Source organism: Salvelinus alpinus, chromosome 28 (genome assembly GCF_045679555.1).
Source record: "Salvelinus alpinus chromosome 28, SLU_Salpinus.1, whole genome shotgun sequence".
Taxonomy (NCBI): Eukaryota; Metazoa; Chordata; class Actinopteri; order Salmoniformes; family Salmonidae; genus Salvelinus; species Salvelinus alpinus.
Genome location: NC_092113.1, coordinates 24,756,446 through 24,781,939, shown reverse-complemented (window position 1 = coordinate 24,781,939; position 25,494 = coordinate 24,756,446). Strand labels below are relative to the sequence as shown.

Here is a 25,494-nt window from a genome sequence, read left to right as displayed (position 1 = left end):
GAATCCAAGTGAAATGGTGGAAAATAAAGAGACATGGTAAGAAGAAAAGGGGCAAGGGAAATGCAAGCAACGTGAACACAAGGGTGTGAGGACCTTGTCAGCCCACTGTAAAGAACCAGGTTAACACAGACAAGGTGAATAGTCTTGTAACAACAGACAGAGACAAACAGAGAGGGAAAAGTTAGCCTAGCGGTTAAGAACATTGGGTCAGTGACTGAAAGGTTGCTGGTTCAAATCCCTGAGCTGACTAGGTGAAAAAGAATATGTCTGTGCCCTTGGGCAAGGTACTTACCCCTAATTGCTCCTGTGAGTCACTGGATAATAGTGTCTGCTGAATGACTAAAGAGAGAACAAGATGTCAAACTGTGTGAATGGAGAGTATCCTCACTCCTTAAGTGTTTCCCCTGTTGCCCGGAGCATAAGGGTTTAACCTGTTTTCTCTGTTAAACTCCTCTAAAGTCACTCTTTCATGTTAAATATCAATCCTCTCACTATATCACTGTCAGTATAAATAGCGTCTCCTAGCACACCACACAGTAAAGAGGTCTATATAAACACTTTAACATTCTCTTTGAACTCTCCAGCTCGGCTCATTACCACGCCTTTGAAGGCTGGCTGTGGGAACATTGGTACGGTTTGATTTTGCAGTTATTAAACATAATGCAGCAGCAAATGACTTATAAACTTCTACTACACCCAGAGTTAATAATAAATGGACCTGTATACACCACCTCCTCTGCAGCAGAGATACAGTAAACAAGATAAAAATGTCTTAGGTAAAAGTTAAAACAAGCTGCATGTAAGAAAGTTAGAACCATAAATACTGTATATAGATGGAGGAGGATAATTTAGGAATTAATTGCACTGCTAATGTCAATACGCAAAGATTTCTGCAGATGGAGCCGAAAGGTTCCTTTGAAATGTGGGCCCATCCCATGCAGACATGCGTATATAGTACAGACGTATACAGTACAGAACACCCATCAGTCTCTGCTCTTGCGTCAAAAGGAGCTAACGTCACAAAGTGATTCCACCTCCAACCCCTTGGCGCCCTGGCAGTATCCTTAACACCAACAGAGGGCTCTGCAACTGGTTTTCTCTCTCTCTCAGGCAGATGAAAGGAAGAACGTGTTCAAGGCCAGCAGGAGGAGAGAAGAGGAGAGAGCCCAGCCCAGCTAGCAAGCATTACAGGGTCTGAGGAAACCGCCTCTACAGAGAACAGCCTTTTCCACGGGAACAGCCTTCTAGGAGGGGAGAGAGTATTACAACAACCTCTACAGAGAGAGAAGGAGAGGGGGATCTAGCAATCTCACACGCCAGCTACAGTATAGTACAGACCCCCTCTCCATATCCCCAAGAGTGATCCAAGGCATTTCACTCAAAGCTTCCCAGAAATAGTATATCATTCTGTGCAACCATTCAATATCTACACCCTCTTTGACCCTGTGGTAAAAGTCCCTGTGTACAAGGAGAAAGAGACCCTGCTATCAGGACTCTGAGGTCGGACTGTGATGGGGCCAGAATCCTCATGTAGCAACGTAGATCATTAAAAAGAGATTCTGGTGAAGAGAAGACTGACGTCAGGGAGGTGAGTGTGAGAGACACTTGAGAGTCGATCTAAAGCTGCGTGTTCGGAGACTTTCAGGTCTGTGTGCTGTGCAGACAGAATATTACTCTGATTCATCCCCATTACAGCTCATTCTGACAAAATGAGTTGGAGGTCAAAAAGTTATCCGACTGGAAACAGAATAACAGATGCAAAACAGTTGGCAGGTTTAACAACCGAAACGATACCACTTCTCCTGGCTAGAATTTGGTAAATAATCAGAATTGACAAAGCATTACCACAAGGTAGTGGACTCTGGTTCTATACTGTATACAGTCACTGTCGTGAGACTGAATGCACTTCTCTGTTGTGTCAGAGAGAGGGCAGTGGGGCCTTAGTAGTCAAAGTCACTTACTTATTAACATAAGGCCCTGGTCTCGTGCTGCTCCGGCCTCTCTCTCTCCGGCTCACTGGAGTGTACTGCAGCACAGCAGAAGAGAGGTTACACACAAAGCAGCCACTGACTGTTTCACGCGAAGCACAGCCTAGCCTACAGCTAACCGGCCCCCCAACAGTAGCCTAGCTAGCCTGACCCCAACAGTAGCCTAGTTAGCCGGCCCCCCAACAGCAGCCTAGCTAGCCTGCCCCCCAACAGCAGCCTAGCTAGCCTGCCCCCCAACAGCAGCCTAGCTAGCCTGCCCCCCAACAGTAGCCTAGCTAGCCTGCCCCCCAACAGTAGCCTAGCTAGCCTGCCCCCCAACAGCAGCCTAGCTAGCCTGCCCCCCAACAGCAGCCTAGCTAGCCTGCCCCCCAACAGCAGCCTAGCTAGCCAGCCCCCCAACAGTAGCCTAGCTAGCCTGCCCCCCAACAGTAGCCTAGCTAGCCAGCCCCCCAACAGTAGCCTAGCTAGCCTGCCCCCCAACAGTAGCCTAGCTAGCCTGCCCCCCAACAGCAGCCTAGCTAGCCTGCCCCCCAACAGCAGCCTAGCTAGCCAGCCCCCCAACAGTAGCCTAGCTAGCCTGCCCCCAACAGTAGCCTAGCTAGCCAGCCCCCCAACAGTAGCCTAGCTAGCCAGCCCCCCAACAGTAGCCTAGCTAGCCTGCCTCCCAACAGCAGCCTAGCTAGCCTGCCCCCCAACAGCCTGTTTTCCCATACGCTCCCCTCCTAACCACCCCCTCCATCATCTTTACATACCTGGAGGTGATGCTGCTCTGTGTGTGTGTGTGTGTGTGTGTGTGTGTGTGTGTGTGTGTGTGTGTGTGTGTGTGTGTGTGTGTGTGTGTGTGTGTGTGTGTGTGTGTCTGTCTGTCTGTCTGTCTGTCTGTCTGTCTGTCTGTCTGTCTGTCTGTCTGTCTGTCCCAGGGGTGCTGTATCAAACGTAGGAGGAGTTCATGTGCTTTAGTGCAGCTCCAGCGATCACAGAGATAATGAATGACACGCGATGCGGTACCTGGTCCTTCTTACATTTCAAAAGGCTCTGCCACCTCACTCCCTCGCCCGCCTGTCTCTCTCTTCATCATCCCCACAGGAATCAATAGGGTTTTCATGTGGCCGCCCCATCTCCCCCTCCACCACATTAGTGCTTTACGCTCTGTTCTCTCTCCCGCCATGTCGCTCGCCCGCTGCTTGATTCAATTGTATTGGTTTTAACACAGTGAGCTCAGAGACGGAGACGGAGGCCTTAATGCATCACCGCAGGCTATTTCTGTCCACAATATTATGTCCACTCCTCATCTCCATGCTCCATGAATCACAACTAATCTCCTGGGCCATGTTTACCTGCCTCCTCACACAGACCCAGGAGAGGAGAGAGGTGTAGAAGTGTAGAGGTGCGTGTGTGTGTGTGTGTGTGTGTGTGTGTGTGTGTGTGTGTGTGTGTGTGTGTGTGTGTGTGTGTGTGTGTGTGTGTGTGTGTGTGTGTGTGTGTGTGTGTGTGTGTGTGTGTGTGTGTGTGTGTGTGTGTTTGTGTGTGTGTGTGTGTGTGTGTGTGTGTGTGTGTGTGTGTGTGTGTGTGTGTGCAAAGTCCTCAGCTAAAGTGATACATTAAGGATTTCTCCAGACGTTTTTTTCCCGAGGACATCTCCCTCCCTTCCTCCCTATCCCTCACTCACTCCCTCCCTCCCTTCCTCCCTATCCCTCACTCACTCCTTCCCTGCCTCCCGTCACAATAAAGAGGGGATCCCTGTGGAGCTCCTCAGCATGACAACATAGTGACGGGGGGGCAACAAGTGGCAAATTAAATTAGGGGGAAAGTGGCGATAATGCACAGCTTTTGACAGGCTCTTATACATTCAACATCCACCCCCTCCACACTCCCCTCCTAAAATTAGCCCCAAATCCTGCTGTGGGATTTAAGTGGTGATAGCAGGGTCGGCATGAAAGGCAGAAACAGGGCTTAACTGCTACTGAGTGATTCAGCGATTATGAAGAAGCAAGAGTCCAAAACTAATTACACTAAGCTTAAAGAGAAAACGATGGGTGAGCTGGACACTGTAAATACATTGTGAATACTGGAAGGAGAGACATTGATGTGGGAACCCTCTGGTTCAGCCTATAGTAACCCAGCCATTACACACTCGGCTTTATTCTACAGTATATGCTACGCCTTCCGACAAACCATTGAACAGGCAAAGCGTCAATACAGGACTAAGATTGAATCCTACTTTACCGGCTCTGACGCTCGTTGGATGTTGCAGGGGCTGCAAACTATCACAGATTGCAAAGGGAAATCCAGCCGTGAGCTGCACAGTGACGCGAGCATACCAGACAAACGAAATGCCTTCTATGCTCGCTTTAAAGCAAGCAACACTGAGGCAAGCAACACGGGAAGGTTTTAAGGGGGACTGTAGGGGGGTCTTGGATAGTTGATTGGCTTCACTGCAGGTGTATTATATGTTTTCAAATTCAATCATACATTTCTTTATTACAACCTTTAAACAGGTTAACATTCACAAGGCCACAGGGTCAGATGGATTACCAGGATGCGTAATCAGAGAATGCGCTGACCAGCTGGCAAGTGTCTTCAATTACATTTTCAACCTCTCCCTGACCCAGTCTGTAATACCTACATGTTTTAAGCATATCACCATAGTCCCTGTGCCCAAGAACGCCAAGGTAGCCTCTCTAAATTACTATCACCCCGCAGCCCTCACATCTGTAGCCATGAAATGTTTTGAAAGGCTGGTCATGGCTCACATCAACACCATCATCCCAGTCACCCTGGACCCAATCCAATTTGCATACCGCTCCAACAGATCCACAGATGATCCAATCTCTATTGCACTCCACACTGCCCTTTCCCACTTGGACAAGAGGAACACCTATGTGAGAATGATGTTAATTGTTCAACACCATAGTGCCCTCCTCATCATTAAGCTAAGGATCCTGGGACTAAACACCTTCCTCTGCAACTGGACCCTGGACTTCCTGACGGGCCGCCCCCAGGTGGTGAGGGTAGGCAACAACACATAATCCATTTTGACCCTCAACAGGCAGGCCACTCAGGGGTGCGTGCCTAGTCTCCTACACCATCATTAAGTTTGCAGATGACACCACAGTGGTAGGGCCTGATCACCAACGACGATGAGACAGCCTGGACAACCACCTCTCAGTTGCCTGGACAACCACCTCTCCCTCAACGTCAGCAAAACAAAGGAGCTGATTGTGGACCACAGGAAACAGAGGGCCGAGCACGCCCCCATTAACATTGATGGGGCTGTAGTGGAGCGGGTCGAGAGGTTCAAGTTCCTAGGTTCAAAGACTCCAGCCATCCAAGTCATAGACTGTTCTCTCTGCTACCGCATAGCAAGTGGTACCGATGCACCAAGTCTGGAACCAACAGGACCCTGAACAGCTTCTACCCCCAAGCCATACGTTAGTTAGTTAAATAGTTAACCAAATAGCTACCTGGACTATCTACATTAACCCTTTTTGCACAACCTTTTTTTTATTCATCACATACACTGTTGCTACTGTTTATTATAGTCCACTTTATTCCTAGTTATATGAACATATCTACTTCAATTACCTCGTACCCCTGCACATCAACTCGGTACTGGTACACCATGTGTATAGCCAAGGTATCGTTACTCATTGTGTATTTATTATTACTTTTATTATTATGTGTTTTACTTTTCTATTATTTCTCTATTTTCTTTCTCTCTGCATTGTTGGGAAGGACCTGTAAGTAAGCATTTCACTGTTAGTCCACACCTGTTGTTTACGATGCATGTGACAAAAAAAATGTTATTTGATTTGGTGAAACAGTATCATTAAATATGACTAGCTAGAGAGGACATGTCCATCAGATGACTGTAGTACTCCGGCTAGATACTCACGTATTACCTTACCAGTGTGTTAACGTTCAAATTAATACGTACAGTACATAGACATGGTAGTGTATCATATAGTAAGATTTGATGCTGTTGTCTTGACATTCATGCATTACTGTCTGTGAACTTGTTTTAAACAGAAATAACAGGACAATGGTCTTTCCTGTGCCTTGTGACAGAACAGCTTCATTGACTCCCCATTTTCTCCATAGAAGGAGGTTAGGAGTTATAGCCATGGTAACAGAGCTTTAAAAATATCACAAACAGATTGGTCTTATCTCCAACACATTCAGGTAATTCGAAAAGGAAGCACAGGCAGGCTGCGGCGTGAGCAGAGCCCCGAGTCAAATAAAAAATAGACGAATAACAACGCAGACCCACCAAGGGACGAAGAAAGCATACAATGTGGTGGTTTAATCAATGTTCTGTCTTTACAAGATCCACAGTTGTTTAAAAGTTTAAATAAAAATGATAAATATAGCAGGAAACTTTTTTGCCTTTGACGATGTGGTGCTTACGGTATCAGTTATCTGAACACATTTCACACTTGAATTGGAATAGGGGGAGAGTGATGTCATGTGTGGTGTCACTTTCTTCACAGAGAGAGTCAGGGTTCGATACTGCGACCAAAACAGTCGCATTTGCAACCGTTTGACTTGGCAATGCGACACAGATTTTTAATTGGTTGCACGGGTGCCATTACATGTTTTTTTACCTTGTCACGTTCGTTTTTAGTTCACAATTAGCTTTTTTCTATCATCATGATTCATTCCAACGGTAATGTGCTATTGACCAAAAATATACCAACTTTATGAAGAAGCAAAGGAATCCCCCTATCTGTGTGTGTCAGAGCTTGACATACAGGGGAAGTTTTGCAAACCCTTCGAACATCCCCGTCAGTGGCCCGCTTGGGCCAGTGAAAATAATATTGCAAGAATGGTCTTTTTAATCTAGTCTATATAATTGATTAAAAAAACAGATGGATTCCAGAAGCAAATCGTTCATTATGTCGATTATCACACACGTGTTGCACACATATAGCCTATTCATAATCTGTCGGGCAGAGAGAGTGCGCAGCTCTCAAACAGCTGGTTGTTGCGTGGGAAAGATGTCCTAAGTTATCTAACATTAAATGCAAAGTCAAGAATGGTAAGCAAAAAGTTTTAAGTTTTGGTTGAATATTTACAATGTGCAATTCAGTCCTCATTGGAATACCCTTTCTTGAAAATTGGACCTTTCCTCTAAGCTCTTGAAAAGCCATTGGAGTTATGGTAGCCCATTTAGAAGCTCTACTGCTCCAATAAAATGATTCTGGGATTTCATTTCTGATCAGTTTGAGAGAGATGGAGGCCTATGCACTTTCCCACCGTTTCAATCGAAGGGTGTTGCACTTGTTGCAGTAAAACTATGTGCGGTTCCTATAAGCAAGACAACATCGAATGTTGGCTTCAACTTGGTTTTCCATACAAAGCGTTCCATTACAAAATATTTCAGAATAATGTGGGCATTGGCTAACTAAATAGACAGCACACTCCCGACACAAACACACTAATGAAGCTAGTCAATTTGAGATGTTGAAGAGTTATTGAGGGATTACTGTATCATATTTTAAAACGAGAAATTGACCAAAAACCGTGTTCCCTTTGTGTCAGAGGAAGGCCCTAAAAATTGACAAAGACTCCAGCCACCCAAGTCATAGACTGTTCTCTCTGCTACCGCACGGAAAGCGGTACCGGAGCGCCAAGTCAAGGTCCAAAAGGCTGCTTAACAGCTGCTACCCCCAAATCATAAGACTGCTAAACAGTTAATCAAATGTCTACCTGGACTTTTTAACGCTGCTGCTACTCGCTGTTTATTATCTATGTATAGTCACTTTACCACTTCCTACATGTACATACTGTATTACCTCAATTACCTCCACTAACCTGTACTCCGCACACTGACTCGGTACCGGTACCCCCGTATACAGCCTCCACATTGACTCGGTACCGGTACCCCCGTATACAGCCTCCACAGTGACTCGGTACCGGTACCCCCGTATACAGCCTCCACAGTGACTCGGTACCGGTACCCCCGTATACAGCCTCCACAGTGACTCGGTATCGGTACCCCCGTATATAGCCTCCACATTGACTCGGTATCGGTACCCCCGTATACAGCCTCCACATTGACTCGGTATCGGTACCCCCGTATACAGCCTCCACAGTGACTCGGTATCGGTACCCCCGTATACAGCCTCCACACTGACTCGGTACCGGTACCCCCGTATACAGCCTCCACAGTGACTCGGTACCGGTAACCCCGTATACAGCCTCCACACTGACTCGGTACCGGTACCCCCGTATACAGCCTCCACAGTGACTCGGTACCGGTACCCCCGTATACAGCCTCCACACTGACTCGGTACCGGTACCCCCGTATACAGCCTCCACACTGACTCGGTATCGGTACCCCCGTATACAGCCTCCACAGTGACTCGGTACCGGTAACCCCGTATACAGCCTCCACACTGACTCGGTACCGGTACCCCCGTATACAGCCTCCACAGTGACTCGGTACCGGTAACCCCGTATACAGCCTCCACACTGACTCGGTACCGGTACCCCCGTATACAGCCTCCACACTGACTCGGTACCGGTACCCCCGTATACAGCCTCCACAGTGACTCGGTACCGGTAACCCCGTATACAGCTTCCACACTGACTCGGTACCGGTACCCCCGTATACAGCCTCGTTATTGTCATTTTATTGTGTTACCTTTTTTACTTTAGTTTATTATTATGAATATAAAAACGTTTTTAGCAAATATTTTCATACTTACTTAAACAAAAAACTCTGCATTGTTGGTTAAGAGCTTGTAAGTAAGCACTTCACGGTAAGGTCTACTACACCTGTTATATTTAGCGCATGTGACAAATGTTTTTTTTCTTTATTATTATTATTTGATTTGAAGTACTGTTTTATTCAAATTCTACCCTCTAGAGGATTTCACAGAAAATAACACGACACAATTTGTACTTTATTTTAACAGTCTTTTTTCTTTGCTGTTACAGTAAATTGATCCAAATCAATGTAAGAACACAAAGGCATGCTAATTTAAAAGATGTCTCGTCATTATTAGCCTAGTTCTGTATGGAATACAGGTACATTTTGGTAGACCAAATCATGTGCTGGTGCCACCAACTGACAAAGTTGGTGGCACCAGAACCCTGGAGAGACCTGTTTGTTTTGTCATCTCTCCACATCTGGCCCTGCAATCTGGTGATAACAGCTGCTGTATCGCTATTTTACTGCTACGCAACACACACACACTGTCTCCAACCCAGTCGCCCTCTGCTCAACTATCTTCTCCTTAACACAGACTAGCATACATACAGAGATCTAAAATCAACAACACCCACTCTCTCGAGTATTCAAACCTCCTTTGTGTTGGTAGAATACCAAACGGACATTGGATTCTTCTCACCTTGGTAGAAATTGACAAGCACCTTAGTGACTAAACATTTTTTTTAAACAGACAAAGCCCACATCATTGAGTCTGGACAACATAACTCTTCCTTGTGTTGGTAGAATATCGAATTAACTTTGGAATCGTCTTACCTAAGTGATTTAAATTCAACAAAATTGACAAAGACAAAGCCTGAGCAACTAGTCTAGACCAATGATTTATATATACACTAGATGACTTACGGGGGTGCTGTTTTGAAGCCACTGCGCCTCCATCTTGGTACTCCCCCACCGTTGTAAAAAAGTATTTGGAAGCTATAGAAATGCATTTACTAATGTCTACATTTGTTTTTGTCACGTTTATTCTATTACAGACACCTTAATACATACCTTGAAATTATATTATGTGAGCTAAACATCAAAATATAATTTTTTCTTAAAGTATATATTTGTCAAAGTTCTAATGCTACTGTCCCCACTACAACAATGTTCTTTTAAATACAAGTAATTTTGTCCTTGAAAAATGTAATTGAAATAGTGTAGAATTCCATTCATTCCTATGGAAGACTGCTTCTTCCGAGGCCAAAACATAACATCGGCAATACAGGGTGTATATACATCATTCCCTCAAGGTCATGTGATACGGGACACACTGCACACGATGTGGTGTGTTGTGGTGTAGACGTGTCCATCCTCATGCAGTGCTCCCTGCATCCACCCCAGCCCAGCGTCCACTCTATTACAGCATTAACAGCTAACGTTTTGACATTTGTCTTCATTATTATCAATGACCAGAGGCGATTGAGCCACCAGCATGCTCCATTAGCTTCCTTCATTGCACAGTTGCACGGCTGAAATCACGCATTAAGACAGATTCAACATAGACTGACATGTTAGGAGGAGCGAGGAGCAGGCCACTTTGATTATTTAGGGCATGGGAGGGGAGAGAAGCGGTTGAGGGGGGAATAGAACGGTATTGGCATTAAGTTCCAAGAATATGGAGGCGCTTGCCTTCCATTCACCTAAGCAAGAGAGTTTATTCCAATCAGTATAATTAGCCTGTGGTAATGAAATTAGTCAAAGGCACTACCACCTTCACTTAAGAGAAATCGATCTGTGTTTGGGGGAGTATATTAACGTTCCCTAGTTTGGTTTGCTGGAGTGCGTTTGAGAATTGGGGCGGCAGGTAGACTAGTGGTTAGAGCGTTGGACTAGTAACTGGAATGTTGCAAGATCGAATCCCTGAGCTGACAAGGTAAAAATCTGTCTTTCTGCCCCTGAACAAGGCAGTTAACCCACTGTTCCTAGGCCATCATTGAAAATAAGAATTTGTTCTTAAATGACTTGCCTAGTTAAATGAAGGTTACAAAAAAAAACATACAACAAAATATGTTTTTCTTTCACAAGTTCTGAAAATAACAATTTCAGGATGTGATTTGCGAGACGCACATTCTACATTACGTTAGTAAGCTAGCTAGCTTGTTAACAACGAGCAAAAAGTTCCATGCGACTCACACTGCTGCATCACAATACCTGGTACTCTGGTCCTGGTTCTTAGACACACTACTCATGCAGGTCCAGGGTTCGTTTGTGATTCACACATGCTTTATAGCTCGCATCAGGGTACCAAACGCTCCAGGATCTGGATCATACAGATATATGTGAAAGCACCCTAAAACTCTGGAATAATAAGGAGAGGGGAGGTGATGGTTGGGGGCAGTTAAAGAGTCCACATTAGAAGCCAACAGGTGGTGAGTGGGTGATGGCTTTAGTCTCACCAGACAAGACCGGATCTGGGATCAGTTGGACTGTGTTAATGTTAATCTGTGCCTCTTGGCTGGACCAGACCAGAGCATGTCCGCTATTACACAGGGAGAAGCCAGGAGATGCTATTGCTATGCTCAACCTGTTTTTAAAACGCTCAATGACATCATACTTTAAAGGCCCAGTGCAGTCAAAAACGTGATTTTCCTGTGTTTTATATATATATTTCCACACTATGAGGTTGGAATAACATTGTGAAATTGTGAAAATTATGATAATGCCCTTTTAGTGTAAGAGCTGTTTGAAAAGTCCGCCTGAAATTTCAGCCTGTTTTGGTTGCATGGAGTTTTGGCCTGCCTGGTGACATAAATTAGTTCAATTTTTTCTTTATTGATAAGACACTTTTAATGAAACTGGGGTCCACTTGATCTTCATCATAACCTAACGAGAACAAAATTGTAAGTTATTTCTCATTGCTTTCACACACAATGCAAATGCTAAGCACATTTTGAGCAAAACAGTAAACACAACTCTCTACAAAAGACACAAAACTCAGTTGAGTAAATCATGACAAACAAAATTCAAACATTTGGTCACAGCTGATACAAATTATTCCAATGAATTTGAACCTCTTCTGCACCTGTGCAAAACATCTTTGCACAATTGTTCAATCAGTCCTTATTCGTGCATAAAATAGGTCACCTCTGAGTTTCTGTTTGCAAGAATGGACCAAGTAAGACGACGAGGGCAAAGACAAAGGAGGGACCCATAGAGGAAGAGAGTTCAGCTCTCGGTTAAAATAGAAAAAGGTCAAATAAAGCCTTGAGTGACATTCTTTCTGCATTGGTCATCTTTGGTAAAATCATTTTAGGAAAAAAGAAAACAGCCCATGCTGTGATAATATGTTTACTTGCCTTTTATGGTGCACACTATAATTATAGTATCAACAAACGACACAGACATATAAAAGAGGGTTAACCATATTAGGGTATATTGATAGTTAGTATTTATTGGGCCATTGTGTAACGATTGATTGAAATAACTTTTCATTAGATAACAAGTTGTATGTTTTGATGGAGGTAGTTGGTTTTTGTCATGTATTTAATGTTTTGAGAGTCTTAAATGTGTCCTTGTGACCAATATGTTTCAGTTTCGGTCTTGTCACGTCCTGACCGTAGAGATCCTTTTATTCTCTATGTTTGTTTGGTCAGGGTGTGACTCGGGTGGGAAAGTCTATGCTTTCTGCTTCTTTGTTTTTGGCCGGGTATGGTTCTCAATCAGGGACAGCTGTCTATCGTTGTCTCTGATTGGGAATCATACTTAGGCAGCCTTTTTTCCTTTTCTCATTTGTGGGTTGTTGTCTTTGTTTAATGCATGTATGTTGGCGACATTTAAAAAATAAAGAAAAATGTACGCTAACCACGCTTCACCTTGGTCCGGTCATTTTCAAGACGACGCTCGTGACAGGTCTGCGTGTTAATTGTTTTGAAAAAGTGAATTCTGTTTGGAAAAATATGCTCAAGCAATCGAGAAAAACTGTAGTAGTCCAATAAGAAAGAGATTTCCAAACCTAATAGCTAGTTTTCAGCTTTCCCTTCCCTAGTCAGACCACTCCCAGAAAGTCCTCGAAAAATTCTTGCTTCAAATCAAAATGTATTTGTCACATGCGCCGAATACAACCGGTGTAGACCTTACAGTGAAATGCTTACTTAAAAGCCCTTAACCAACAATGCTTTAAGAAGTTTTAAGAAAAAATAAGTGTTAAGTAAAAAATAGAGAAGTAAAAAATAAAAGTAATTGCTTGAGAAATTGCTCTTACTAAGAAGCTATTTTTGTTTCTTTTTTTTACCATTTTGATTGGAAACAATCCCAGTAAGTTACTTAATTATTACGCGGAAATGATTTGATACTGAGATAAAAACTGCTCTATTGGACCTATACCTCAGGTGCATGTCTGGCCAACAGTAATGGGAAATTACACTTTTGTATTTCCACCTCCGATGTCCAAAACAGTATTGGGAAACACCAAGAGTGTTTTTTTGGGGGGATGGCATAGAGGAGTTGAGCTGAGCAGCAGGACAAGTAGAACTCAACAGAGATGAAGTAAGAGGAGTGGTAAGCTATCACAGACTGACATCTCTCCTCAGGTGCCCAAGCCAGATGCATTCTGGGTAAATGAGTGGGGGGGTTGCTCATTTATCCCGCCGTCTGGCCAGCTCACCTGGAGTGATGGGGGTGGTGTCAGAGAGGCAGGCTGCTATTTCACGGCCTGTTAAGCGCTAATGCCGCAACATGCCCCGCGCTCCAATTCTAGGGAACAGGGAGCATTACTGTCCAGTTCTCAAGGTTCTGTCTGTCTGGACTGTGGCTGAGAGGTTGGAGGGGAGGAGGGGAAGAGGGGAGGAGGGGAAGAGGAAAGAAGTATGGAGGGACCAAGAGCCAGAGATTGAGGGATTGAGGGGGGAGAGAGGTCGTGAGACTGGGAGGGACCAGAGAGAGAAAGGGAGGGAGAGATGGAGAGAAAAAGGGGGAGAGAGAGAGGGGAAGAGAAAGAGAGAAGAGTAAGAGATAGGTGGAAAGAGAGAGAGAAGGGAGCCATAGTTTACCTGGCCTGCTGAGCCAGCGCTCTGAAGCAGACAGGACAGCAGCACGCTCACGCGCTGACATCCACTCCCGCTGCGCGCCGCTGCCCCTCACATCCCCCTGAAGGCCCCTCACTGCTGGGCCCATGCCTCCCCTCTCCTCTCCCCTCTCCTCACTGGAGCCACTGAGCACAACTAGCCTGAACCACACACAACACTTGTCTTCTCTGTTCGCTAACTCAAGCCTGTGTAATAACCCCAGCTTCTAACAGGCCCTGTCTGGCTGGAGAGAGGAGAATGTTTAGAGTGAACAGAGGCTACCGCTGTATAGTAGAGTCCTAAACTCTCTGGAGGACTCTCTGTGTGTGTGTGTGTGTGTGTGTGTGTGTGTGTGTGTGTGTGTGTGTGTGTGTGTGTGTGTGTGTGTGTGTGTGTGTGTGTGTGTGTGTGTGTGTGTGTGTGTGTGTGTGTACAGTGTGTACAGTGTGTACAGTGTGTGTGTACAGTGTGTGTGTACAGTGTGTGTGTACAGTGTGTGTGTACAGTGTGTGTGTGTACAGTGTGTGTGTGTACAGTGTGTGTGTGTTTCTGTGTACTAAGTGTGTGTACAATGTTATAGTAGTCTAGTTTTTCCCCGTCTTTCCGCTCTGCCACTCTGAGCACTACTGTCATCCGAATAAGGTTCAATGGTCTGAAATAATGTAGCAGTCAACTTTTACAGCTAGCTGTTATTTGTGACTTACTAGGATTCATTTTACAGGAGTTAATCTTTGGGGACCTATAAGAAAAATACATTCAGTGTGAGTGGTGTATAAATAACTAATCTAACCAGAATGGCTGAGTTTGAGCCATTCCCTGCTGCACATTCTCCCCTGGATTCCTCCTGCCCTGTCTGTACCATACACTCAGAAAGAAAGGTGCTACGTAGAACCTAAAAGGGTTCTTTGGCTGTCCCCATAGGATAACCCTTTTAAAAACCATTTTTAGTTCCTTAGGAGACCCTGGTCACTTTTAGAAAAAAGGATTCCAAAAGGGTTCTTCGGCTGTCCCAATAGGAGAACCCTTTGAGTTCCATGTAGAAACCGTTCTACACAGCTGATTCAAATCATCAAAGCTCGATGATGAGTTGGTTATTGAAATCAACTGTATAGTGCTAGGTCAAAAACCAAAACCTGCACCCAGGGGGGCAGGACCGACTTTGGGAAACCCTGCAGTACTATACTGTACTTGTACTGTCCTGTCCCAGTTCTGAAGGCTAAGGTCAGGCCATTTGTTTGTGTTTACAGTGAACAGGGCTGTAGAGGACTGATGGATCACAGATCCTCTCTGTCTGTCAGGGGACTGCACGGGGTCACACACGTGTACACGGATGCACTCACTCACTCACGCACACACATACGCTCGCACAAATGCAAACACACATGCGCACACACATACAAACACATGCGCACACACACACAAACACATGCGCACACACACACACACACACACACACACACACACACACACACACACACACACACACACACACACACACACACACACACACACACACACACACACACACACACACACACACACACACACACACACACACACACACACACACACACACACACACACAGGGGCACAGTGACACCATGACTCAGGTCAAACCTGCCTGGGAGGTATCACACGTACATGGTGTCGTCTGTACATGTCGACATGTTGTTGAAGCTATGTTCCCTGTGGTTCTACAGCCTGAATACGTCTAGCTGATCTTCAGTCCTGGAGATGCCTCCTCTGCCCACAGCAATTAGCCTGAAGCAGTTTTCCATAGGAAATCCCAGGGAGAGCTGTCAGAGGAGTAGTGTCCTCTACTCAACCATCTCTACCATCTCTCTCACACACAGGACACATTATGAACAGTGTGAGGAGTGTTTTCCAGAAAGAGGAGTGTTTTTGAGTCACATGCTTTATCTGCATAATGTGACCTCCATGTAAAGTGTAACCTCACTAATGATGTGTTCTTCAGCCCAGGCATATGGAAGGGGGTAAAATGAGTCTGAATCCACAGAGAGATTATTGCATATGTACCAAAACAGCAAATCAGACTAGATGTGTTTCACATGGAAGTATTTGACTTTCAGATCACAAAGAACTAATTCCTGAACTGAGCGCCGCAGGCAGAATTCTATCTTACATGTAGGCTTAGCATTCTCACAAAGAGTGACATTAATACTTGTTTAAACAACTGTCAGACAATATGAAGAAAAAAACAAATGTCCAGACCAAGTTATCAGAGAATTGCACGCGCAGACACAGACAACATTGAGTTATTTCCCCTGAGTGACAGTCCTGTAGAGCAAAACAAACACAGAGCAGAGCCCTATGTGGACAGCTTCTACCAATCCACACTCCTGTGTCCCTGGCACCAATGCCTAAGTCTAAGCAGGCGAGAGAAACAAAACCACAAAACCCCAAATTCAGCAGTATACAAAACAAAGTGAGTGGAGTCTGGCCCTAGGTTCGTGTGTGTGACTGCTGATAAATCAACCAGTGTGCCAGCTCTGCACCACTAACCCAGGCTGGGCCAGGTTGAACCCGGTTGGGACTAGGCCTGCGTCGTGCCTGCTGGTTAGGGGGCGAGGTGGCATGGAGGGGAGTGAGGAGGGGGCCACGATGCAGGGTCGGGCTCAGCATGGTGTTTACTAGCTAGTGAGGGAGGAGAGAAGATTAATGTAGTCTCTGTGGAGCAAAGGCAACATCCAGCCCCTTAACAAGGTACAAACAATCGGTTCCACTCCGCTGCCTTCCCAGGGAACAACTATTGTTGTGCTGCATTGTTTCCCCGCTCCGCGTGGCTCTTGGGAGATAGCAGGGCTAGGACCCAACTTCAGCATGTACTGGCTGTCTCTCTCTTACAACCAGGGGAAGACAACGTAGTGTCAGCCTGGGTTTGTCTTGTCCAGGTCGGACCAGGTCCCATCTATCCCTCCATCTATTCTTCCCTCCCCCGTTCCTTACCTCCACTCCCTGGACTTTGAGCTTCATGTGATCCTCTCGCGTAGTCTTCCCATCTTTCCTCTTCTTCCAGCAGTAGCCATCCTTTCTGTACTTCACCTTCTTCCTGTTGTACAAGATCATTGAACCATTCTGTGGCCTGGATCACAGAGAGAGAGAGAGAGAGAGAGAGAGAGAGAGAGAGAGAGAGAGAGAGAGAGAGAGAGAGAGAGAGAGAGAGAGAGAGAGAGAGAGAGAGAGAGAGAGAGAGAGAGAGAGAGAGAGAGAGAGAGAGAGAGAGAGAGAGAGAGAGAGAGAGAGAGAGAGAGAGAGAGAGAGAGAGAGAGAGAGAGAGAGAGAGAGAGAGAGAGAGAGAGAGAGAGAGAGAGAGAGAGAGAGAGAGAGAGAGAGAGAGAGAGAGAGAGAGAGAGAGAGAGAGAGAGAGAGAGAGAGAGAGAGAGAGAGAGAGAGAGAGAGAGAGAGAGAGAGAGAGAGAGAGAGAGAGAGAGAGAGAGAGAGAGAGAGAGAGAGAGAGAGAGAGAGAGAGAGAGAGAGAGAGAGAGAGAGAGAGAGAGAGAGAGAGAGAGAGAGAGAGAGAGAATTGTTTGTCAAAGTTTCTGCTGTGGGACTCATTTTAGATATGTACAAAGAGTCTTGACATACAGTACATCTACTGCAAGACAGAAATGCACTAGTGACTTTAGATGACAAAACATCTTTATGGGGTTTCTCTGCGTTCCTATGCACAGTTTGACAATGAACAAAACACTTTTTCAGCATACATTTCTCCCAATGAACACTGTGAGTTGTGAGAAGGCAGTGAAAGTGACACTTCTACCACAGAGTAAATTACATATAGAACTGTGTATGTGTATGTGTGTGTGTGTGTGTGTGTGTGTGTGTGTGGGTGTGTGTGTGTGTGTGTGTGTGTGTGTGTGTGTGTGTGTGTGTGTGTGTGTGTGTGTGTATAAAGGCTGAGGCAGCTTTCTTATATCTCATTCATCCAGTGAAATGATTTGTGGTGTGTGTGGTCCCTTGGGGGAAGAGGAGATCTTCCCTCATATTCTATTCATAATTCCTCCTCCCTCAAACAGACCACAGCCTGTTGCTTAATAAAGATACAATATAATGATATTTGATATATTGATAATATGCTTTTCCAGTGTTATTTGTCAGACAGGGGGCATTTGGAGTACAATGTTAAAACATTAACAGATAGAAGTATACAGCTTGGCTGTACCTAACACTCTTTATCTAGAATTCTTATACATTCTGTACACACACGTTGTTAAGAAAGCAGAGCAGGGCTTTATTATGGACAGACTACTCCCCATCTTAGCTACTGTTGAATCAATATGTTTTGACCATGACAGTTTACAATCCAGGGTTACACCAAGCAGTTTAGTCTCCTCAACGTGCTCAATTTCCACATTATTCATTACAAGATTTAGTTGAGGTTTAGGGTTTAGTGAAGGATTTGTCCCAAATACAATGCTTTAAGTTTTTTAAATATTTAGGACTAACTTATTCCTTGCCAGCCGTTCTGAAACTGACTGCAGCTCTTTGTTAAGTGTTGCAGTGATTTCACTTGCTGTGGTAGTTGACGTGTGTAGTGTAGGGTGCCTGCTTCCACAATGAATGGGAAAGACTCCTTTTATTTGTCACATGCATCGTAAACAACAGGTGTAGACTAACAGTGAAATGCTTACTTACGGGGCCTTCCCAACAATGCAGAGAGAAACAAACTGGAGAACGAATAGAAAACTATTATAAAATGTAATAATAAGGAAAGTAATAATACACAATGACTAATAACTTGGCTCTACAGTGCATTTGGAAAGTATTCAGACACCTTGACTTTTTACCCATTTTGTTACGTTACAGCCTTACTCTAAAATGTATCAAATTATTTTTTCCCCTCATCAATCTACACACAAAACCCCATAATGACAAAGCAAAAAAAAGTTATGACATTTTTGCAAATGTAAAAAAAAAGAAGCAAGAAATATCACATTTACATAAGCATTCAGACCCTTTACTCAGTAGTTTGATGAAGCACCTTTGGCAGCGATTACAGCCTTGAGTCTTAGGTATGACGCTACAAGCTTGGCACACCTATATCTGGGGAGTTTCTCCCATTCTTCTCTAAAGATCCTCTCAAGCTCTGTCAGGTTGGATGGGGAGCGTTGCTGCACAGCTATTTTGAAGCCTCTCCAGAGATGTTTGATCGGGTTCAAGTCCTGGTTCTGGCAGGGCCACTTGTCCCGAAGCTTAGAAGAAGTGCTTAGGGTCGTTGTCCTGTTGGAAGGTGAACCTTCGCCCCAGTCTGAGGTCCTGAGTGCTCTGGAGCAGGTTTTCATCAAGGATCTCTCTGTACTTTGCTCCGTTCATCATTCCCTTCATCCTGACTAGTCTCTCAGTCCCTGCTGCTGAAAAACATCCCCACAATTTGATGCTGCCACCACCATGCTTAGGGATGGTGCCACGTTTCCTCCAGACGTGACGCTTGGCATTCATTTCATCAGAGCGGAAAATCGTGTTTCTCACGGTCTGAGAGTCTTTAGGTGGCTTTTGGCAAACTCCAAGTGGGCTGTCATGTGCCTTTTACTAAGGAGTGGCTTCCGTCTGGCCACTCTACCATAAAGGCCTGATTGGTGGAGTGCTGCAGAGATGGTGGTCCTTTTGGAAGATTCTCCCATCTCCACAGGGGAACTCTGGAGCTCTGTCAGAGTGACCATCGGGTTCTTGGTCACCTCCCTGACCAAGGCCCTTCTCCCCCGATTGCTCAGTTTGGCCAGGCGGCCAGCTCTAGGAAGAGTCTTGGTGGTTCCAAACTTCGTCCATTTAAGAATGATGGAGGCCACTGTGTTCTTGGGGACCTTCAATGCTGCAGGAAGTTTTTGGTACCCTTTCCCAGATCTGTGCCTCGACACAATCCTGTCAAGGGTCAAGGGTCTTTACTTATGTAAATAAGGTCTTTCTTTTTCTTTTCTTTTTTATACATTTGCAAAATTTTCTAAAAAGCTGTTTTTGCTCCGTAATTATGGAGTATTGTTTGTAGATTGATGAGGATGTACATTTTAGAACAAGGTTGTAACATAACAGAATGTGGAAAAAGACAAGGGGTCTGAATACTTTGTGAAGGCACTGTATACACGGGATATCAGTAGCGAGTCGATGTTCAGGGGTATGAGTAATTGAGGTAGATATGTACATATAACTAGGAAAAGTTAATAGGCAACAGATTAGATAATAAACAATAGCAGCAGAATATGTGATGAGTCAAGAAAAGTTAGTGCAAAAAGGGTCAATGCAAATAGTATGGGTAGCCATTTGGCAACCCAACTATTTAACTAACTGTTGTCAGATTTGCCAAATGGAGGGCGAGGGAGAGCTTTGTATTCATTTCTGTGTGTGGAATAAAGGTGATCTAGAGCTTTTTCGCCTCTAGTTGCACAGATGACATGCTGGTAGAAATGAGGTAAGTTTAGTTACCCTGCATTAAAATCACTGGCCACTAGGAGCGCCACCTCTGGATGAGCATTTTCTTGTTTGCTTATGGCCCTATACAGCTCATTGAGTGCGGTCTTTGTGCCAGCATCGGTTTGTGGTGGTAAATAGACAGCTATGAAAAATATTCCCTCTTGATAAATAGTATGTTCTACAGCTTATCATGAGGTATTCTAACTCGGGCGAGCAGAACCTAGAGACTTTATTAAAGCTGAAATATGTAACTTTTGGGGTGAAATGTTTGTTATAGAGCTGTCATTTTCATTTAAAGCAAGTCTAAGAAGCGGAAGATCCGCTCTATTTGCGCTATTTCTATGCTTCCTGTTCTTAAGTTTTGTTTTTGCGTCTTTTACTTTCGGTTTAGTACACCAGCTTCAAACAGCAAAAAATAAATGTTTGGTTATGGAAAATATATATAACAGCGGTTATATGGTACAATGATTGTCTACACTATACTTGCTTGTTTTGTCACATAAATTGAAATTAGTTAGAATTAATTAGAATTTTTGCAACCAGGAGATGGCGGAGCGATTTCTGCATAGTGAATCTTTAATATTAGAGATTGCGCAAGTGCTGTTATTAACAAAGAGACACACATGTCCCACTTGAGTTTACCCGAAGCTGCCGTTCTGTCCTGACAACGCATAGAAGAAACAGCTAGAAGGATATTATCCTTGTTCAGCAATTGCTCCCAGAAACATAGGATATTACAGGTCCTGTTGATAGGTAGTCTCGAACGGAGCTCGTCCAGTTTGTTCTCCAGTGATTGTACGTTCGCCAATAGAATGGAGGGTAGAGGCGGTTTATCTACTTGCTGACGTCTCGGTATGTGTTGCGCCGCTGACTCGTTGAAGTAGAAATCTTCTTTCAAATCGAGGTTAGTGATCGCTGTTCTGATGTCCAGAAGCTCTTTTCGGTCATAGCAAACATTATGTACAAAAAAAGTTACGAATAGCGCAAAAAAACACTAAATAGCAGAATTTATCAGGAGCCCGTAAAACGTCAGCTTTCCATTCCAGTGCCATGTTTTCAAATTGCTGCTGAGGACAGGAGAGAAGGAAACTGTAGAGGAGGGCTAAGCCATCCGCCACACTCACTGCACACAAGCTCCAGCTACAGTTAAGAGTGTGATTGCACAGTACAGTCGCTTCTCTCACCTCTATTCTTCTGAAATAAAATAACAATTCTAAAAAAAAAAATCCCCACAAAGGAAAAAAGGCCTGCTGCTTTGTGATTCTACTTTGCAAATAAAACTAAAGAAAAACTAAAAACTGCTCACTTGTTTTGCATTGGGTGTTATTGTTTTATAGTTACACTTTTCCATGTTTTTATTTATAACAGGGCATGCATCATCTTTCATAGCTGCACACAGGGCCTGGCTCCTGTTCATCTTGCTATTGCTCATTAATCATCTCCCCTCCCAGGACGTATCTCAGGGGCCAATGGAGACGGGGTGGGGGAGGTAAAAGATGAGGGTGAGGGGGAGGAGGGGTCCCACCAGTCCTTCTTTGTGGCCCCTGACAGCACCCTCTAATGAGAGACAGCACTCAAACATGCCATCCTCAAACCTCTCTCGCTTTCTATTTTTCTCTTTCTCTCCATCTCTCCCCCTCCTCTCACCGCCAGTCGATTGGAGCTAGAGATGGGTGCCAGGGAATACCTTCTCCTCCTCCCTCTCTTCCTCTCCTCCCTCTCTCGCTTCATCGGTCTCCAGATCCCTCAACTACGCTCTTCCTAACCCTCCTCTCTCATTCTGTCATTCCATCGTTCATCCCCCCTTCACTATCTGTAACTGAACATAGGTTCCCTTTATGACTTATGCTGTACATTTACAAATGTGAGGTTTTGATGAGGTTTATTCCTGTGATAAAACTACTAAGATACATCTAAACTAAGATACATCTATGGTTCTCTTGCATACAGCATGTTCTCTATCCACACACAGGGAGTATGGACATCATGATAGCCGATGACTCAAACACAATTCTATAAACAAGGATTCACTATTGTGCAGCTATATGATAATGTATATGGTGATTTAAGCCTCTTGTGACAAATGTCATCTGAAGGTCCCCTGGCTGTCTAGAAGACTATTGCAGACATCAGCACCATGTCGAGGAATCAAGCAATATGATCTCTTTTTAATGAATGCCCAGACACACTGGTCGAACTGCTTTTGTATCGGCATGTTGTTTTTTCCCCTGGAGATACATTCTCCGTTCGTCCTTCAAAAATACAGGAACCACGCGTCTTAGAATGTTAGACAAAAAGATGGTCCAGGAATAGATAATGCAGAAAATGAAATGACTTAAGGCAATCGGATCTCCTCAAGATTATTGGAAATTGGGGTGAGGCTTTTGTGTCAGAGGCCCTGCACCTTATTTATCGGTTTGGTGTGCAAAGTTCTCCGCTCAGCTTTCTTAGGGAGGAAGTGTTAGGGAGATGCTGTTTTCAATCCAAGGCAGTCTGGTCTGTACTCTGTACCCAGAGGAAAGACCTGCAGGAGCGCTGGACTCCTTTACTCTCTGAAGTACTGTAGCTATGTCTGAAGCACAGGCCTGAAAACACACACTTTGCTAATAAATATGTTCTCTCATTATCACTCTTCCATCCCCCGTCCCCCCCACGCTCTCCCCCTCTTTCTCTCTCTCTCTGCTCATCTTCTACATCTCTGTATACTTAGGCGTTTCAATTAATCTGATCAAAATTATACATATTTATACATGGAGGAAAATGCTAACTGCTCTGTTATAAAAGCAGTGTGACAGGAGGCCCTATGTCTCAGATGTCATAATGTGCCCGATTATTATGGAAATACACCACCATCCCCAACACACGCACAAACACACACCTCTCCCTCCCTGTGGCGTGGCATGTACGGACCGATAATAAGCTTTACCCTGTGGATGGTGTTAGGCTGGCCCAGTCCTTTACAGAGGCATTCGCTCAATCAGGTTTGTTCATTTTGAAAAAGTAGGCGACAGGGAAGAGAGAGATATGAGGGAAGCAGGAAGGGACTGTGCTGATGAGCATCCACATTGAACCTGGAAGAGAGGGGAGGAGAGGAAAGGGGGACAGGAAAGGAAAGGAGAGGGGCAGGGAAGAGGGGAGAAGAGAGGAGAGGGGAGAGGCTGACCCTGGGTGAGCGACAGACAGCAGCTCAGAGAGAGTGTCTGGTGCTCAGTTCCACAGCCCTAAGTCCACAGGAACCAAGTCCCCTGAGAGAGAGAGAGAGAGAGAGAGAGAGAGAGAGAGAGAGAGAGAGAGAGAGAGAGAGAGAGAGAGAGAGAGAGAGAGAGAGAGAGAGAGAGAGAGAGAGAGAGAGAGAGAGAGAGAGAGAGAGAGAGAGAAGGGAACTAGTTGTGGTTCTGGCCGATCCATGTGATCAGCTCTGTTGAATCCTCCTCAACACTTCTACTACATCTGCTGGAGAATGCATTCTTGTCAATAGTGTAGTGGAGAATGGAACATTTTGTCTTGGGGTAAACAGTGTTCTGACTGTAATAAGCAAGCTCCTGTTACCCCTCCTAACACTGGCCCTATTCCCCAGGACACCCTCCTAACACTGACCCTATTCCCCAGGACACCCTCCTAACACTGGCCCTATTCCCCAGGACACCCTCCTAACACTGACCCTATTCCCCAGGACACCCTCCTAACACTGGCCCTATTCCCCAGGACACCCTCCTAACACTGGCCCTATTCCCCAGGACACCCTCCTAACACTGACCCTATTCCCCAGGACACCCTCCTAACACTGGCCCTATTCCCCAGGACACCCTCCTAACACTGGCCCTATTCCCCAGGACACCCTCCTAACACTGGCCCTATTCCCCAGGACACCCAGCCCTTTGATTATGAGAGGAGAAGAGGGGAGGGGACTCACTGGGCACACACTGGTAGAATCAATGTTGTTTCCACGTCATTTCAATGAAATTACGAAAATAATCACTTGGATTATAGTGATATTATGTCTGATCTCACAAACAATGTTAAGTATGCATAGATAGGTATAATGTAGAGCCAAGCCTGCTGATTTTTAATTTGAGGGTATCCTGCTATTTACACAGTTGTTGAATCACGCAACCAAACGAAAGTTGCTCTGGATAAGAGTGTCTGCTAAATTACTAAAATGTACAGTTGAAGTCGGAAGTTTACGTACACTTATGTTCGAGTCATTAAAACTCGTTTTTCAACCACTCCACAAATTTCTTGTTAACAAAATATAGTTTTGGCAAGTCGGTTAGGACATCTACTTTGTGCATGGCACAAGTAATTTTTCCAACAATTGTTTACAGACAGATTATTTCACTTATAATTCACTGTATCACAATTCCAGTGGGTCAGAAGTTTATATACACTAAGATGACTGTGCCTTTAAACAGCTTGGAAAATTCCAGAAAATAATGTCATGGCTTTAGAAGCTTCCGATAAGCTAATTGACATAATTTGAGTCAATGATGGTTTTGGCCTTTCTAGGGAGTTTTTCCTAGCCACCGTGCTTCTACACCTCCATTGCTTGCTGATTGGGGTTTTAGGCTGGGTTTCTGTACAGCACTTTGAGATATCAGCTGATGTACGAAGGGCTATATAAATACATTTGATTTGATTTGAATTGGAGGTGCACCTGTGGATGTATTTCAAGGCCTACCTTCAAACTCCTTCAAACAAGTGCCTCTTTGCTTGACATCATGGGAAAATCAAAATAAATCATCCAAGACCTCTGGAAAAAAATTGTAGACCTCCACAAGTCTGGTTCATCCTTGGGAGTAATTTCCAAACGCCTGAAGGTACAACGTTCATCTGTTAAAAACAATAGTACGCAAGTATAAACACCATGGGACCACGCAGCCGTCATACTGCTCAGGAAGGAGACGCGTTCTGTCTCCTAGAGATGGACGTACTTTGGTGCGAAAAGTGCAAATCAATCCCAGAACAACAGCAAACGACCTTGTGAAGATGCTGGAGGAAACAGGTACAAAAGTATCTATATCCACAGTAAGACGAGTCCTATATCGACATAACTTGAAAGGCCGCTCAGCAAGGAAGAAGCCACTGCTCCAAAACCGCCATAAAAAAAGTGTTTTTGGTCTGATGAAACAAAAATAGAACTGTTTGGCCATAATGACCATAGTTATGTTTTGAGGAAAAAGAGGGATGCTTGCAAGCCGAAGAACACCATCCCAACCGTGAAGCACCGGGGTGGCAGCATCATGTTGTGGGAGTGCTTTGCTGCAGGAGGGACTGGTGCACTTCACAAAATAGATAGCATCATGAGGTAGAAAAATGATGTGGATATATTGAAGCAACATCTCAAGACATCAGTCAGGAA

At 44.7% G+C, this 25,494-nt stretch overlaps 1 protein-coding gene across 9 annotated transcripts in view; it reads right to left on the bottom strand.

Annotated features, from left to right (window-relative positions):
• LOC139557477 (calmodulin-binding transcription activator 1-like) overlaps nt 1-25,494 on the bottom strand; it is a 574,167-nt gene that overhangs the window by 269,002 nt on the left and 279,671 nt on the right. For all 9 annotated transcript variants that reach the window (XM_071372343.1, XM_071372334.1, XM_071372335.1 and 6 more), the window contains one exon: nt 16,677-16,812. In XM_071372343.1, coding sequence (XP_071228444.1) covers nt 16,677-16,812 — 136 coding nt within the window. The remainder of the gene's footprint in view (nt 1-16,676; nt 16,813-25,494) is intronic.